Below are 14,809 nucleotides of genomic sequence, written 5' to 3'. Positions count from 1 at the left end.
AACGTTACTTATTATTTTATTTGTACCGCTTTGTACAATGCGCTGGCCCGAATGAGCCGGCTAGTGTGAGCAATAAAGCATTGAGCAGTCGTTTTGTGCTTCAACGAGGTACTCCGTCAGCCGTAATGAAACACCAACGCGCGTCAGTTTAATTGTAGAATAATTATGAAATTATTACGGTTATATTACGAGGCGATATGGTTTGCTTAGCACCGCATTATTACAACGCTTGAGCTGTGGAGTGGTTGACATCGAATCCAGCAAGCGCAATGATACGACGGAAGAAATTGGTCGTAGATTTATGAACAATTTACGACGGATGTTACGAGCATTCTACGGCAGCCTGCTTCGAAGTTCCTGGCAACGGGTGCGAGAGCAAGCCAATGAAGATGCTGAACAAATTAATTAGAGTCATGCTTTTTCTGTAGCTGGATTTTCACTGGAACGAAGCGATAAATGGTTATTTTTTATATGGAGTGTACATCAAGGGCTTTGTAAATAAAACCGAAAGAAAGATGATGCGATGAAAGACGATGACTTTTCCTTTGCAGTCGTACATGAGCAGTAACAATACGATCGAAAAATGACATTTATGATGTTCTAATTCAAACAAATTTATAGCATAGGTTGGCCATATAATTGATCATAATAATATCTAGACATGCGCTATAGAATAAATGGTTTACCATGTAACTAAAACATGAATACTTTATACACTGCTTTCATTGACCATAACCATAGGTTGTAAAATTAATCAAGTTGGGTTTTCGTGAAGATCGAGTGAGAAAACCGAACTCTTTTTTTACTATAAATATCCATCTCTTATGCATATTCGCTATCGAAACCTTTCGAAAGCTAAAGTACAAACAATAAAATTCCTAGCGATAGATTTTCACTACAATGCCTTAATTCGTAGGTTATCGTAGACAATTTGGCTCTTCTCGCTTCTGGGTGGCCGGCAAAAATCAAAGAGACGTCCGATCTTTTCACCTTTATTGAAGTCACTTTGCCACAAATGTCCGTTCCCAGTTCCCACACAAAAAAGGGAACCTGCTCGCTCAAAACACCTTACAGACAAGTTTTTCATTCCTATTCAACGTGCCAAGAGAACAACCAGGCTCTTTTCCAATTGTTGTTTTCTGCTTCGAGTATGTCGGGTGTGCTATTGTGTCTGTCTGTCTGAACCGATCCGATCGGTAATGATGTGACGATCCGTGGTTAGATATCATCCCGGCACATTGCTCCACTGTCCGTTGGTTCGGGAAGGTAACGGTGGTTGCGGTTAGCGCATGGAAGAGATGGGAATAGGCATTCTCAATTTCTGAACCAATATCAGATGATCTATTTGTAGGCAAATTTACCAACGAATCGTATTGGAAGACCCTATGCGAACCGTCAGAAGCTCGGGAGCAAAATGGGAAGCAGAAGAACGAAGGTTGCCAAGTATGAGAGCAGCTCGTAGCATTCTTTGTGTATCAGCTACATTTTTACATTTTTTCTAATTTCGATATTTTGATTCTGGCGGGAGAACGGCAGGCGGCACGTTTTGAACCTGGCATTTGAATGTATGATACAGCAATAAAGACGATTAGTTTCGATTTTTAAACCATACAAGTGTTCCAGCAGGTGTCTTGATACGGAGTACAATTACATACATTTCACAGGTCACATACTTATCTGTAATAATGTTTACCTTTGTGTCAACAAGTTGAAGAAAATATGGCATATGTGTATAAAAAGAGATTTGTTGCAACCCACAAGGAAACAAATAACTAATGTGACTGAGTTTAAAATCATATAAAATGTATGTAATCAATTCCGATGCGATAGTTTTTTTTTTATAAAAACTTGAATCTGTACAACGTATCTGTGTGTTGTATGTGCTCCGACTGGTTGGGGAATAATTGTTTCCACATTTCGCAGAGAAGAATACTGCCTATCGATTGATCGATTTCACCGACAAAATCGGATGAGCACCGAGCGAATCTTTTAATGCATAGCGAAGGGTGGAATCGCCGTAGGTCATATGTCACAAAGGCTTTATAAAGCCGCAACAGGTTACGTTGAAAGCGCGGAGAGTTCAAAGCGGGTTGAAGTGATGCCGGCTGCCCATGAACAGGTTTTATGATCCAGAAATGCAGAGTGCTTGAACGTATTGAACTTTCATCGCTCTTCAACTACGTTTCATTCATACCTTCACCCAAGCACATATCATACTCGTAGTTAGTGTTGGGTTCGAAACCACCCAATGAGTGAATGTAAAGTGTTTGACCTACTATGGGTACAGTTCTAATGCGATTGAGCATGAGTTTTACATAAAGAATTGTACTTGTTCGAAATAATGTGCAGAAGCAGAATGCTTACAGCTTATAAGACAAGTTTTCTCACGACGGTATTTTTATGCGCGAACGTTCGTAAGTAAGGTTATTCACCAGACGAAACCTTTCAAGATAGGCCCTTACAACCATAAAAATTGAACTACAAGCAGGGCATCATTGCGCTATTTTTATAGCCTCACCTCATGCTATTTGCACCGATGCACTCGATGCGAAGAGAACTCGTCAGGTAGAACGAAAGAATTAGGAATTGGGAAAGCTACTCGTTCTGTCTCTCCGTATGCAACTTGTTAGAATGCCTTTGGGCAGAAGCCTTCATCGTAGGTGGGATCCCCTTTGCCCTGGTTTATGCAGAAGCGTAGCAGATTATATGCAGTGCAATTTTATTGATTTCAACTGATGCATCTCCTGAACTCAGACCATGTTTTGCGCTGTGTCGATTTCCTCCTTGCACTAGTTGAACGTTTCAATTATACAGCTATTACAACCCACCTGGTCGGCACCGAGTTACGACCTGTTGCAAATAGGGAAGCATGCATAATAAAACTGCTTAAACCGGCGGCAACTCGTCAGAATTCTGCACCGTACAGAAGAGTGTTTCCCCAGAACCGCCACACCGAGAAAGGGGTTTGCATTAGCGCATGTGTGGCCGCTAGATGTGCTGATTTTATTGTTGAATAGACTGAACTCGGTAGGCACGGTTAAGCGCATCGGTACACTGACCGCTTCGCAGTGGCCCTAAACTGCTCTGCATTACGGCGAGCGTGAGCGTAAAATATTTAAATGTGCTACTGCATCTATGACACTAGTGACCTCGCGTTTTACAGTCATACCCGTTAAGTTCGATTCAACCGCGGAACGTATTAGGTGAGGTGGTTAATTGAAGCTGCAGATTCGGTTATAAGGGCACTTTTACAGCAAGAAAGCAGAACGCTACGTTGCTGGGGCGCATGAAGAATTAGGTGGCATTGATTGGCAATTTCGGTTCGTTTGATGTAGTTTGTACGCTCATTACAATAGTACGTTGCGGTGCAGTCAATCTAGATGGGGGAATTACATTAAGAGCCAGTGATTAAGTGATGTTCAATGTTTTATGATTGCCCATCAGGAAAGATGAAGCTCGTCGTGTCATTTGTGCTCTGTAGAAAGGAATCATATAATAGATCACATTTTTCCTATCCACACCAGTACTCAGGAACGCTAACTCACTTTTAGTAATTATAAATACTCATTTGTTTTTAACTAACGAGCTTTATATCAGTTGGTCAAAATGATTACTCTGTAAGAAAAAAAAACATTCAAAACGAATGAATGAACGACCGCATCATTCAGTACGGAATCCTACCAGTGCCACTATGCTTGGTCGCATCAACGACTGAAAAGCTAATCCAATGATTGGAAGCATAATAAATGAGCGAAGCAAACATGATTTCCTTCAACAGCGGGAACGTCCTGTCTGTATATGCTCCACGGCCCAATTCTTTCGTCCAATGCGGCGATCTTCGTTCGTTATCGAAGCAATCGTTCAGCATCTACCGGAACCATATCTCTGAGTCTCTAAAACTGAGCGATTGAATTTCATGGGGTGTATCCAAAACGAATCCAAGTCCGCACAGCCGTCATTGAACCGGTGAATAGAGGCGTTTGTTGGCGCCACAACGTATTCACAGAGTATTTTTGATGAACTAGGTGTTCTACATAACAACAACAACGGCAACCGAACCCATTACAATGAGCTCGATCGTAATGGAACGTTACAGGTAGATTGATTTTGTTCATATTTCATCATCCTTTAGCGACGCATAATTCCCTTAACAAACCAACAAGCTTGCTAAACCTCCGGCTAAAATTGATTATCACGTGACTCGGTAGTTACGGGTAATGTATGATATGGGTTACTACCGTCGAATGTAGCCGCTTCTATAAGTTTGTTTTAGAAATTAAGTCAATTTCACTTAAATTTAAGCATTACAGGGGTTGTTATTAATTTAGTATATTTATTCACTTGGTAATAAATGCATACATGGTACTATCCTAATTCGGAGCAGATGAAGCACAGACGATTATATTTTCTGTTTCTTTCATGTGTTTTCTCTTTATGTACCCAATATGAGTTGTTCAAGCTTTTCATAAGTACGTTTAATGTTTTTCATAAAACCTTCAGCTAGTTCCATTGTTGATATCTAACATCTAATTCCATTATTTAGAAAGCATAAAGTGGTATCTTAAACAAGAATCGAATTTCTTGAATTGAAAAATAGACTAATTTTTAAATTATGATTCAAGATCGATGATGTGGTGATGAGGATATAAGCTTTAAAAATATGATTGCTTCATATTGCATTAGACAGAAACATTTTGCATCAAATGATAATACTCGATCTATTATATACCATAATTTCTTCCTCTTCGGCACAACAACCTCAAGAGGTCCAGGCTTCCTGGCTTTCTGCGACTTTATTTACCTGTAGCTGGATAGTTAGTCCTGCGTACGGGGGATTGGTTCGGATGGGATTTTGGTCCGGTCTGTTCGTGTGCAGACCGGCGCCGCTATCATCATGCCACCAGACCGCCCCTAATATAGCATAATACATGGATTTGTTTGGTTTATATTTATTGGAAGAATATTGAATGCTTACTTCTGTTTTTGCTAGCATAAATATTGACCGTAGATGGATCGTTAATTTTATACCATTCTTCGCACAATATTCCATGTATTATTAATTAACACAAAAAATGGGTATTTCTGCTGTTGTCAAGATTGTGTCTAGTTGGAGTCAGCTTGTGCTATGTTCTCAGGCCTCACTACTGAAAATAAATGACCATAATCAATAAATCGTTACACTAGCAAGATGAGTTTTTGGGATACAAATTTCAGGGAGGAAGAAACCTAAAGCTTTTGCTCTGATTGAGCTGATTGATCGCTTTTGTCGGAAATACGTAGAAGCTCCAGCACCCAATTATGCATCTGCGGACGTCTAAACATCAAAACGTCCTGGGCGCTCGGATCAACATTTAGAAAAACTGGTTTATCCAATCAAACGCACATATTTCTTCTTCATCGGCATAAAAACGTAGAGCTTGTAGAATGCTTATCTCTTAATGAAAATTACACCGCAACTAAAATGGAACCAAATTGTGGTACGATTTTTTGGAAGACGCACGGAAGACTATAGTATGTGGGGAAAATAATTGAATTGCGGTCAAATAAAACAACTAACCGCAAGGTAGACGGTAACCACCGACAGCAGGAGTGGTGACCTGCCGGATCCGGTATTAAAATGCGATCGGTTCCAGCAATTTCCCAGTTGCTGTTTTTCCCTTCAGTTTTGAGACGTGTGTGTGTATGCTTCGTACAATCGCCATTGAGACGGATTAGTGAAAAAGTTGATTCATGTTTTAAAAGCTTGATGAAACTCTATCTTTCCGTCAACATACGGTACAGGTTATGAATGAAAGATGCTTCGGTTCGCTCAATTATCCTGATACTTCCTGTTAATAATACCGATACAAAGAAACTCGTGGGAAGACGCAAACTTACCAACCTACTCAAGATCTGCTGTAGAGACGTGTGCAATTCTTTGGGGTGGTCCCATGCTACTGTGGTGTTGTGGTGTCGATGTTTGTTCCAACATACTTAACTACTTGGAATCTAATCGAAACCGTTCTGTGCTCAGCACAGAGTTCCATTGGTACGTGGTTAGTCAAAATATAGTACGAAAACATTGTTGACAATATTTTAAATCATGTTCTCTTAGGATTAAATAAAGATATGTTTAATTGTCCAAATTGAAAAAATCGATATAATAATGAATTGATCTTAATAAGTCACACAGCCAATAATTCATTGCTCATGTTAACACCGAACCACTATACCGGAACTTCAAACGACTTTTCGAGCGACGCGGTTCGTTTGACTTCATTGTCCGTCGCCGCTTGTTTCATTCTAACTGTCTCATAATCTTCTGGCGCTGATAATAGCCGACCAACAGAACAAATGGTTGGCACATTTGTCATTACCTTCAGCCGCTAAAGAAAAGTTAAGTTGACATTTATTTCCTACGGGTGTGCGATCTTGGTGGGATCGACTGTGTTGGTGGGCTGCAATATCCATGCGCTGCAGGGCTGCTGATGTTGCACCATGTAAAGTCGAATCAGCATGCGTAGAATGGTTCGAGAAAAAGTGGGCGCGGCATCGAAGTTACCTTCGATGCGTGTGGAAGCGAGATGCACGAAGCGTAATGGAAGGCATACGGAGTGAAACAAAGCGAAACAGATAGACGAAGGATGATGCACAGCAGAAACACAAAGGTACTGCTCGACGAACACGCAGTCAAACCTGTTCGTCGGACTGGGTTTTAAGTTAATAGAGTGCCAACATCCTTGCGAGCAGCATCTTGGGAGAGATCTTCCTAACACCGAAGTTTGCTTCCGAACCGTAGGTGATCGTGCAAAGTGTTATCACCCAACAAAAAGTGACCACCGCTGTAGTTAGTGCGGCAAGTTTCAAGTTTGTGTGTAGTTACAATCGTGACGATAACAAATAGCAGTGTTTGTATGTTTGATCGAGTTCAAACTTTGTCTGTCAGATCTGTTTCTGTCTATAGACACTAGTTCAGGAAGGATATAGTTGGACGATTGCGAAAGAAGCTTCCAGGCTTCAGTGGTGTGAGCGTTTGAAACGTGATTTGTAATTGTCTCCAAGAGGAAAATATTCGATGGCTGTTGCTAGCTTAAATATGTCTCCCATCTTCAGCGGATACCCTTTCCAAGGTAAGTTTTGAGTTTCGCTAAGCCGACGGTAAAGGAGTAAAAATAGTTCGAAGAAGGTTTAATTTCGGATTAATTAATAATAACAACATATGCTTCGTCCGATTGCCACTTTATGCCGGGGTGTGATCAAGATCATAAATCATTCATTACACCTTCGGATAACGGTGTGAAACTGAAATCGATAGCTAAACATAATTAGGATCACACACAACAGCTGCGTAGCACATGCATTGATCTAGGGAGGCGGAACTGGTGTTGTTCGGCAACATCAAGAAATTGGACACTTTTACCTCGATCCGAGTATTTCGGAATATATCAAATGAATCGGTAGCAATAGAAGGTTCAAACGAAATAACTTCAAATCGTTACGTCATCGAAACATCGCACTTTCATTTCGTTATTGAAGTGAACAGTATTTTTGCCTTCCGCTTTGTTAGGTGAGGAAACTAGTTCAAACGTACCTTTGATCCCATTCTCAGCGATCTACCTGAACCATCGTGGTAGATCATTTCTCCCACATGCTGCTTCTGACGTTTACAAGATTAATGGTTGTAAATATTTTATTGTTGGTTATTGTGCGCTTCTCATGCTACGTAATAAACCCGAAAGATCAAGCCCACACGTTCCATTCAATTAGCTTTGAAAAGGGATTTTCTTTTTAAAGCGACCGACGAGTAGAACGGCGATTATGAGGGCTTTTAAAGAAATTCAAATTAAGAACAGAACTTGCCTAAACAAAAACGAAATTTCCATCTTCCTTGATCGTCCGTTGTACGAACGTAGAGTTGGCGAAGATAACCGCCACGAAATGATTGCCGGAATGGTTACTTCGAGATCAGGATTTACTGAATGGAATGACCACGGTCAACTCGCCGTCGGGGAAATTGGCTGGAAAGCATGAGAGAGAATGGAATCCCCACTGACCACGCTTAAACTTCAAGCTTTAAGCTTCAGGCTGTCATTGTTGTTTTCAAGTCGGACTCGGCAGCGGAGCACTTCGATCGTAAAATTCGACAGACAGTATGGCGCGTCATAACGCGAGAACGTAAGTCTTACTATGGTTCATGCGAAAGTACTTTATGCCTGTGTTTGGTGCTTTTGCGAAGACAGCACCGAACGAAGAGGCTGCCGCTGACGACAGCGTTGATGATGCTGATGATGATGATGATCTTCGGTGTTCGTTTTGGTGTTGCTTTTCAAGCTCCCAAACGCCTTCCGATCCCGCCGCAAGACTCGGGCGGCATGCTGGCTTTGATGTTATTTTTGTAATTCCTGTTTCTCAACAACACAACAACAGCTTAAGAAGCTCGCGCGTCACATTCCACGCGGCGATGGCCATACGGTTCACGGGCAGTGGTCTGCCCGACGCTCAGACGGTGTTGTTCGTCGGCAATCGTACAGTCGGCTTCGAGCGACCTTTAAGGTGAGCTAGATGTTCGGCTGAAGCTGAACCTGGAGAGGCTTTCGCAGGGAACCCTCAGTCCTTCATAATGATAATGTAATGGGTGCTCCGGAATATTTTATTACTTTCTTCCTTGCAAGAAAAAGGGAGATGGGGGGAAGTAACCACATACCCCACGGTTCCTTGGGAGAGCAGAACAAAAAAAGAGATCAGCCAAAAGCAGATCGTTGATCGCAAGAACACGAATAGCAACGCGCACCGTTGTTATTTCGGTCGTGATCAAACCCTCTCGGGCCTTCAAAAGCCTAACCCATGATACGCACGCTGTATCTTACCGGTGTATCAGCCCCAATTGGCGAAACCTGCTTTCAACACGTTTTTCCGTTCTGGCCGCAATGCGTCATCTCTCCATATGCCACACGTACGCGTGAAATAAATCGTCTGGAATTTATTGACGTTCGCATCGGTCCTCTCGCCGGTGGAATTCCTACGCGAAGCTTCACACTAACGGCAACATGCGATAGAGATAGTCAGTGCAGCAAAGAACTCGGTAGAGCAAGAGATAGGATTGCTTACACTAATGCAATAATTTATATGGATGTTTAATATATTTATAAACTAAATGATCAATTTATATGATAAAGCACTGTGGGCGATGGGACGATAGATGATAAAGGAGGGCAAACAGCGAAGGCTTCATCGCCGCCACCACTACTTGCAGTTATGAGACCTGGTGTCGGTGCTCTCAGATCCGCAGAAAAGGCGTTTTCGGGTTGTGCAACAAATCCCCTATGGGGTCGAGCGATACATTTTAATCAATTGATCAAATTTGGATATCGCTTCTTCGCTTGCAGATGGTTTGGTGCCTATTATTCATCGCACCCATCCATTACATTGCATGCTCGCGCACTGGGCGCAGTGTTTAATGAAACTACACCGGGAAACATTTGACTGTCTGGTAGACTGACTGTGCACGCAAGAAATCGAAACCTGCATGCGCCAATGCTCCGAAACGGCTAATTTATCTTTTCAACGCCGGCTCCTTGGGGAACATTCAGAAGATCTTCGTGAGAAATGAGAATGGAACAGTGGTAGTTAATCGTTGTGGTTTACAACAATGACGAAATTTATGAAACGCTGATGGAACAATATTAGTCAGTTGAACGAACGACATTATTCGATATATTCCAGTTTGACAGCTTCTGTAAAGTCGAATTTGAAGTGATTGAGTAATTGTGTACCGTCACCGATTTGCAGAGTTGACTTTGGGTGCATAAAGTTAGAGAAAGGCCGAGTCCGAGCCACATTGCACAAACAGGTATCAACAAAACGACTTATCTTATTCACCTCTTTTGAGCGTCCTCAGCGAATTGGAAATCAAACAACGCGATCGCAACTGCCGAGGTGTGTAATTACGTTATATCATGAAACCTGTAATTGAGTTACTGATTGATCGATGCATGATGGGTGCCGATCGATAGCTGTTTCCTTTCACTCAATCGTATGTTTATGTGTATGCGTTGTATCTATAATTTGGAGGAACGCGTTCAGAAGCATCGATTCAAACATCATTAGCTTCATGATTTTTCTTTTCGCGCCCAACATGTATCGCTCGCATCGCCCAAAGGTGTACAGAGTGCGGAAAGTGCATTTACGATATGCACGAGCTAGACAGTAGGTTAATTCACTATGAAACATGAAATGGCTTCTGTTTGTATTGTTACAGCGCTTTCCAGCACGATTAATTTTATCAACTACCGTAGCGAAGGTGTTTATCAGTTACATCTTTCCACAGAATTAGGAAAAACATTTGCGATGATACCGAAAAGACCATTAAATTCAAATTAGGCTAGTACAAATTTGCTTCTGTTCCACATTTGCGTATAGACGGACTGGGAAGCGAGCGGACGTTTAGATTTTACGTTTAGATGAATACGTTGATCAGCCACCGAAAGGGGAAAAGAATGGTGTTAACAAATGGTAACATCAAAATGTTCAACCTTTTCCGCCGCTGCGCTTTACAGTAGGAATGATAAATGGACAGTTCCTTCCCCCAAAGCTGGTGCTCTAATAAGCGTAACCCATGGAAAGGTGTCCAAGAATAGAGAGCTTGGGGATTTGTTTCAACCTAAACATTTTTGTTGTTTCCTTTTTTAACCACCAGGAACTGATGTTTCACCTGGGGGAAATCCAAAAGAAACAGTAGTCTAATGATTATGCTGGTGTGATTTTTTGGCTGTAGCTGTGTTGAGTTGCGTGTGTATATTAATTTATTGCAATTTACGCCTAATTGAAGCCACTATTAAGCATTCTGCGAAGCGAGCGAGCCCAGCAGGCTACAGATTTGATTTGAGCCAGCGATGCAAAGTGAAGTAAACCGGTTATAGAACGGAAGAAAACAAGGCAAGAAGGCGAAAGCGTATCATTTAACTTTTCATCGACATGATTGATTTGATGAACGTCAAACACGTTAAGGGAGAAAGAGAAGAAAAAGCAATTGGTTTTCGAATTTCCAACCAACCGTCATTCTTATGCATTGGGCTTGCGATGGTTTCAATGGGTGTACGATGAAATCGTTTACAAACCTCACACCGGAAGCATTCCTGACGAACGTGTCTGGATGGATCTCCCCGAAGGTAGCGGAAGTTGTTTTAATTGATTTAAAGTTCTCACCCAATCACCGCCCGCGACACACCAGAAATGTTTGTAATCCGGCAACCGAGTTGGGAACTTCTCAATCAAACGCATAAGGAAGTCGTTACACACGATGAAGGCGGTAGGCGATCTAAGAAGAAAAGGGCCACTAATGTGACCGAACAATGTGACACCATGCTAGCGCCTTGCAGCACCCGAAACACGAGCCGTCCTTGTTCAACACCATTTCACTGAGGCGGTCTTTCGTACGATCGCTTTGATCTCGAGCTGAGGGTTACCCTATAAGACTTCGGAGCAGAACGATCGGTTCGCTGAGTGTGGTCCTGGGTGTGCTGTGTGACAATGTGTCGACGAACATGACACGACCCATTTGTATTGTATGCTTTGTGGCAGACATTCTAGACTACCTTTTTTAACTTCTTCCAGTTTTCCGTTTCTACTGGCTTCATCGACAATAGCTTTAACGATCCGTTTTCTTTTGCCGTTTTTCCTCACTTTCAACTTGCCACAGGTCAGGGACGTGTGAACCAGCTAGGTGGAGTATTTATCAACGGACGCCCCTTGCCGAATCACATCCGACTTCGCATCGTGGAGATGGCGGCCTCGGGAGTTCGGCCCTGTGTAATATCGCGACAGTTACGAGTATCGCACGGTTGCGTGTCGAAAATTCTGAACCGATACCAAGAAACGGGTTCCATCCGCCCAGGAGTAATCGGCGGTTCTAAACCACGCGTGTCAACTCCGGAAATTGAGGCTCGCATCGAGGAACTGCGCAAGGCGAATCCCGGCATATTCAGCTGGGAAATTCGTGACAAATTGATTAAGGATGGACTGTGCGACAAAACTTCCGCACCGTCCGTCAGTTCCATCAGTCGTCTGCTACGAGGTGGTCGCCGGGATGATGTGGACATGCATGGGAATCATTCGATCAACGGCATTCTGGGAGGTTCTTCCTGTGATGAGGACAGTGACACCGAATCCGAACCCGGAATTACGCTGAAGCGCAAGCAACGGCGATCCAGGACAACCTTCAACGGCGAACAGCTGGAGGCATTAGAAATTGCCTTCAGCCGTACTCAGTACCCGGACGTGTACACACGTGAAGAACTCGCCCAGAAGACTAAGCTGACCGAGGCACGGGTGCAGGTGTGGTTCTCTAATAGACGTGCCCGTCTACGCAAGCACATGAGCTCCCAGCAAATGGTGGCTTTCGGCGCGTCTCAGTATCCTTCGCAATTCGAGCAACAGGCGGCTGCCGTGGCTGCAGTTACTGCGTCGTCCGGAACTGGGTCGGGTTCACCAATGGGGGCAGGCGCCTGGTCACAGTGCTACTCATCGTCTCCGAACCAAGCTGCTTCAATCCACGCATCGTCACAATCGTCCTACAACCCGCTGGCCCAAACTATGATCCATCCCACCTCAGCCACCATGAGCCCTCCGGTTTCGATGAGTCCACCTAGCTCAATCAGTCCACCGGTGTCGCATGCCGGAGCTCACTCCACCTCTGCCTCACCCATTCCACAAACTTCTGCAACTGGTGGAATCACCGTAGCCGGTAGTGGCACACAGCCGACCGGATACAACTACTTCTCCATGTTGGACAGCAACCCGCAACATGTCCAGTTGCATCCACATCACGCCCACGCCACCCATCACCATGCCGGTCAAATTAGTGCCGCTCAATCGTACGCAACAGTCTACCCACCCGCCACAACCACCGCCAACATTGACGCCAACACGCAGTGGCAACGTTCTGGCAGCGTTTCGCACAAATCCTCCACAAGCGAGTGGGACGCTTATAGGTAGGTTGACTTTATGGCCTTTTGGTGGGATGGCTTTGCCTTCCGGCGGTTTTTCTAAACTCCGCATCCTTCCCCGTACAAGTGGACAGCAATTAATAAGCTTTTATCTCTTTTCCTGTTTCTCCCCCACGTTTAGCTCATTTTTCTCCAACAATATGGGCCACCATCATGCACACAGTCACCCACACTACTCGTCGGCGGCAGCAGCTGCAGCGGTAGCGGCCGAGGCTAAATCTGGCTATCCCTACTTCGGGCAGCTAGGGGGACTAGAAATGAGTCGACTGCACTGCTAGGATAATGCTGGGTTTAGCAGTTTATAGTGTTCAGTAAAAACATCACAACTAGAGTGTGTGAAACAACACTTACACTGAGGTCTTCTTAAGGGCACATAATATCAACAGGATTGATAGTTGGTTTCACGCAGAAATATAAAACTGAATAATTTATCTTCTCGCTTACAGTTGTAATAAACTATTTCTAAAATGTTACCTCTCATGATATATTTTTAATTGAGTTAGAATTACTGCACTCGCATAACCACCATCATGGCTTTCAACTTTTCGCGACATTCTTTTTACCACTAATGTTCATTGTAGCGATTGGAAAGTGATAATTGTATATCAATTACATTATGCACTCTATATACTCAATGTTAAAATTCGTGTACATTTAGTTAGGTGATAGGAGTATAATTTATAATAAAATTAATACACGAAGATTGTACTGATTATGGATAAGACATTGACTCGATGAAAAATAAATACAGATCAATTTATGTTAAAAATTGCAAAAACCTCTTCCTTTTTTTGTACTATTAATATCACCCATTTCATAAGAAATTTCAGAGTGACAGTAAATTTAGGTCTCCACTTCGAAAATACACATAGTATCACCGTAAGCCTTCGATTTATACGTGAAACATGTGGTGGTTTCACGTAGATTTCACATAAAATGGTCAATTGTTATTTCCCTCCAAAATGATCTTTACGTGCTGGCATCGAACCATCCATCAATACGACACAATAAATCAGGCTTGATAACTCTCGACCACGAATGCATTTAATAGCATCCGACACGTACGAACACCGAGAGAAACATCGATGTACAGGAATGTGTGAGAGATGGAGCTGAAGCTTTGTTACCGTACCGATCATGTTACGTTGTAAACTATCCATAATGTACCGACCCACCATTTGACGTGCTGATGAACTGCTGCCGTGCTGCGTATCGGAAATGTTCGGAGTGAAAAAAAGTAACAAAAATGCTAAATATTTATGACCAATCATCCCGGAACGGTGTTCGACGCACGAAGGCTACGCGAGCATCGTCCAGACATGTTTATGGCGGACCATGGATGGGACGGTTGTAAACTGTTTATTCAACCTTGTTATCGCCGCTTGATGCCTCGACCGTCCATTGCGATAGAAGGGAACGAGAGAGAAAGAAATTAGGAGTCAAATGAGATTTTTCCTCAGTTGCGTTTCCAAGCCAATCCATACCACCAAGGAACCGACTAGGAAATAAAGTTCAATGAATGCTCGTAGCACCATTCTGGGGGAAGAGCCCAATAAAACAACTTAAGCAGTATGGAGTCCTTATCCTGTGCTGGGCGATTTTCCTTTTAACAAACGGAGCATCCTTGCCATTGCTCGAACTGTGTCATACGCTTCGAAGTGGCTTGCAGCGAAAGAACGGAAAAAGGACATCCTGGGACAAATTCCAAGCAATGCTCCTTCTGTCCCAAACATGTTGGTACTGCTTAAGGCTCATTACCATTCTTCGACCAGGCCATTGCATGTGTGTGTGTGTGTATGTATACGTGGGTCATGATACCATCAACC

The 14,809-nt window shown here is 43.0% G+C and overlaps 1 protein-coding gene across 1 annotated transcript; it reads left to right on the top strand.

Annotated features, from left to right (window-relative positions):
- Positions 1 to 6,979: 6,979 nt before the first annotated feature.
- On the top strand, positions 6,980 to 13,261 carry LOC128305821 (protein gooseberry). Its single transcript, XM_053043440.1, has 3 exons — positions 6,980 to 7,109; positions 11,678 to 12,968; positions 13,105 to 13,261. The coding sequence occupies exons 1-3, from the start codon at positions 7,055 to 7,057 to the stop codon at positions 13,259 to 13,261; spliced, it is 1,503 nt and encodes a 500-aa protein (XP_052899400.1). The 5' UTR covers positions 6,980 to 7,054.
- The last annotated feature ends 1,548 nt before the right edge of the window (positions 13,262 to 14,809 follow it).

This window comes from Anopheles moucheti, chromosome 2 (genome assembly GCF_943734755.1).
Source record: "Anopheles moucheti chromosome 2, idAnoMoucSN_F20_07, whole genome shotgun sequence".
NCBI lineage: Eukaryota > Metazoa > Arthropoda > Insecta > Diptera > Culicidae > Anopheles > Anopheles moucheti.
The sequence above is the reverse complement of the archived record's forward strand: the minus strand, read 5'-3'. Positions and strand labels throughout refer to the sequence as shown.

What these genes read in the sequence shown, in the direction of transcription:
- LOC128305821 (XM_053043440.1), top strand. Translation starts at nt 7,055, where the DNA reads ATGGCTGTTGCTAGCTTAAATATGTCTCCCATCTTCAGCGGATACCCT. An exon ending in CAGCGGATACCCTTTCCAAG is followed by an intron (nt 7,110 to 11,677) that starts GTAAGTTTTGAG and finishes AACTTGCCACAG; the next exon opens with GTCAGGGACGTGTGAACCAG. An exon ending in AGCGAGTGGGACGCTTATAG is followed by an intron (nt 12,969 to 13,104) that starts GTAGGTTGACTT and finishes CCCCACGTTTAG; the next exon opens with CTCATTTTTCTCCAACAATA.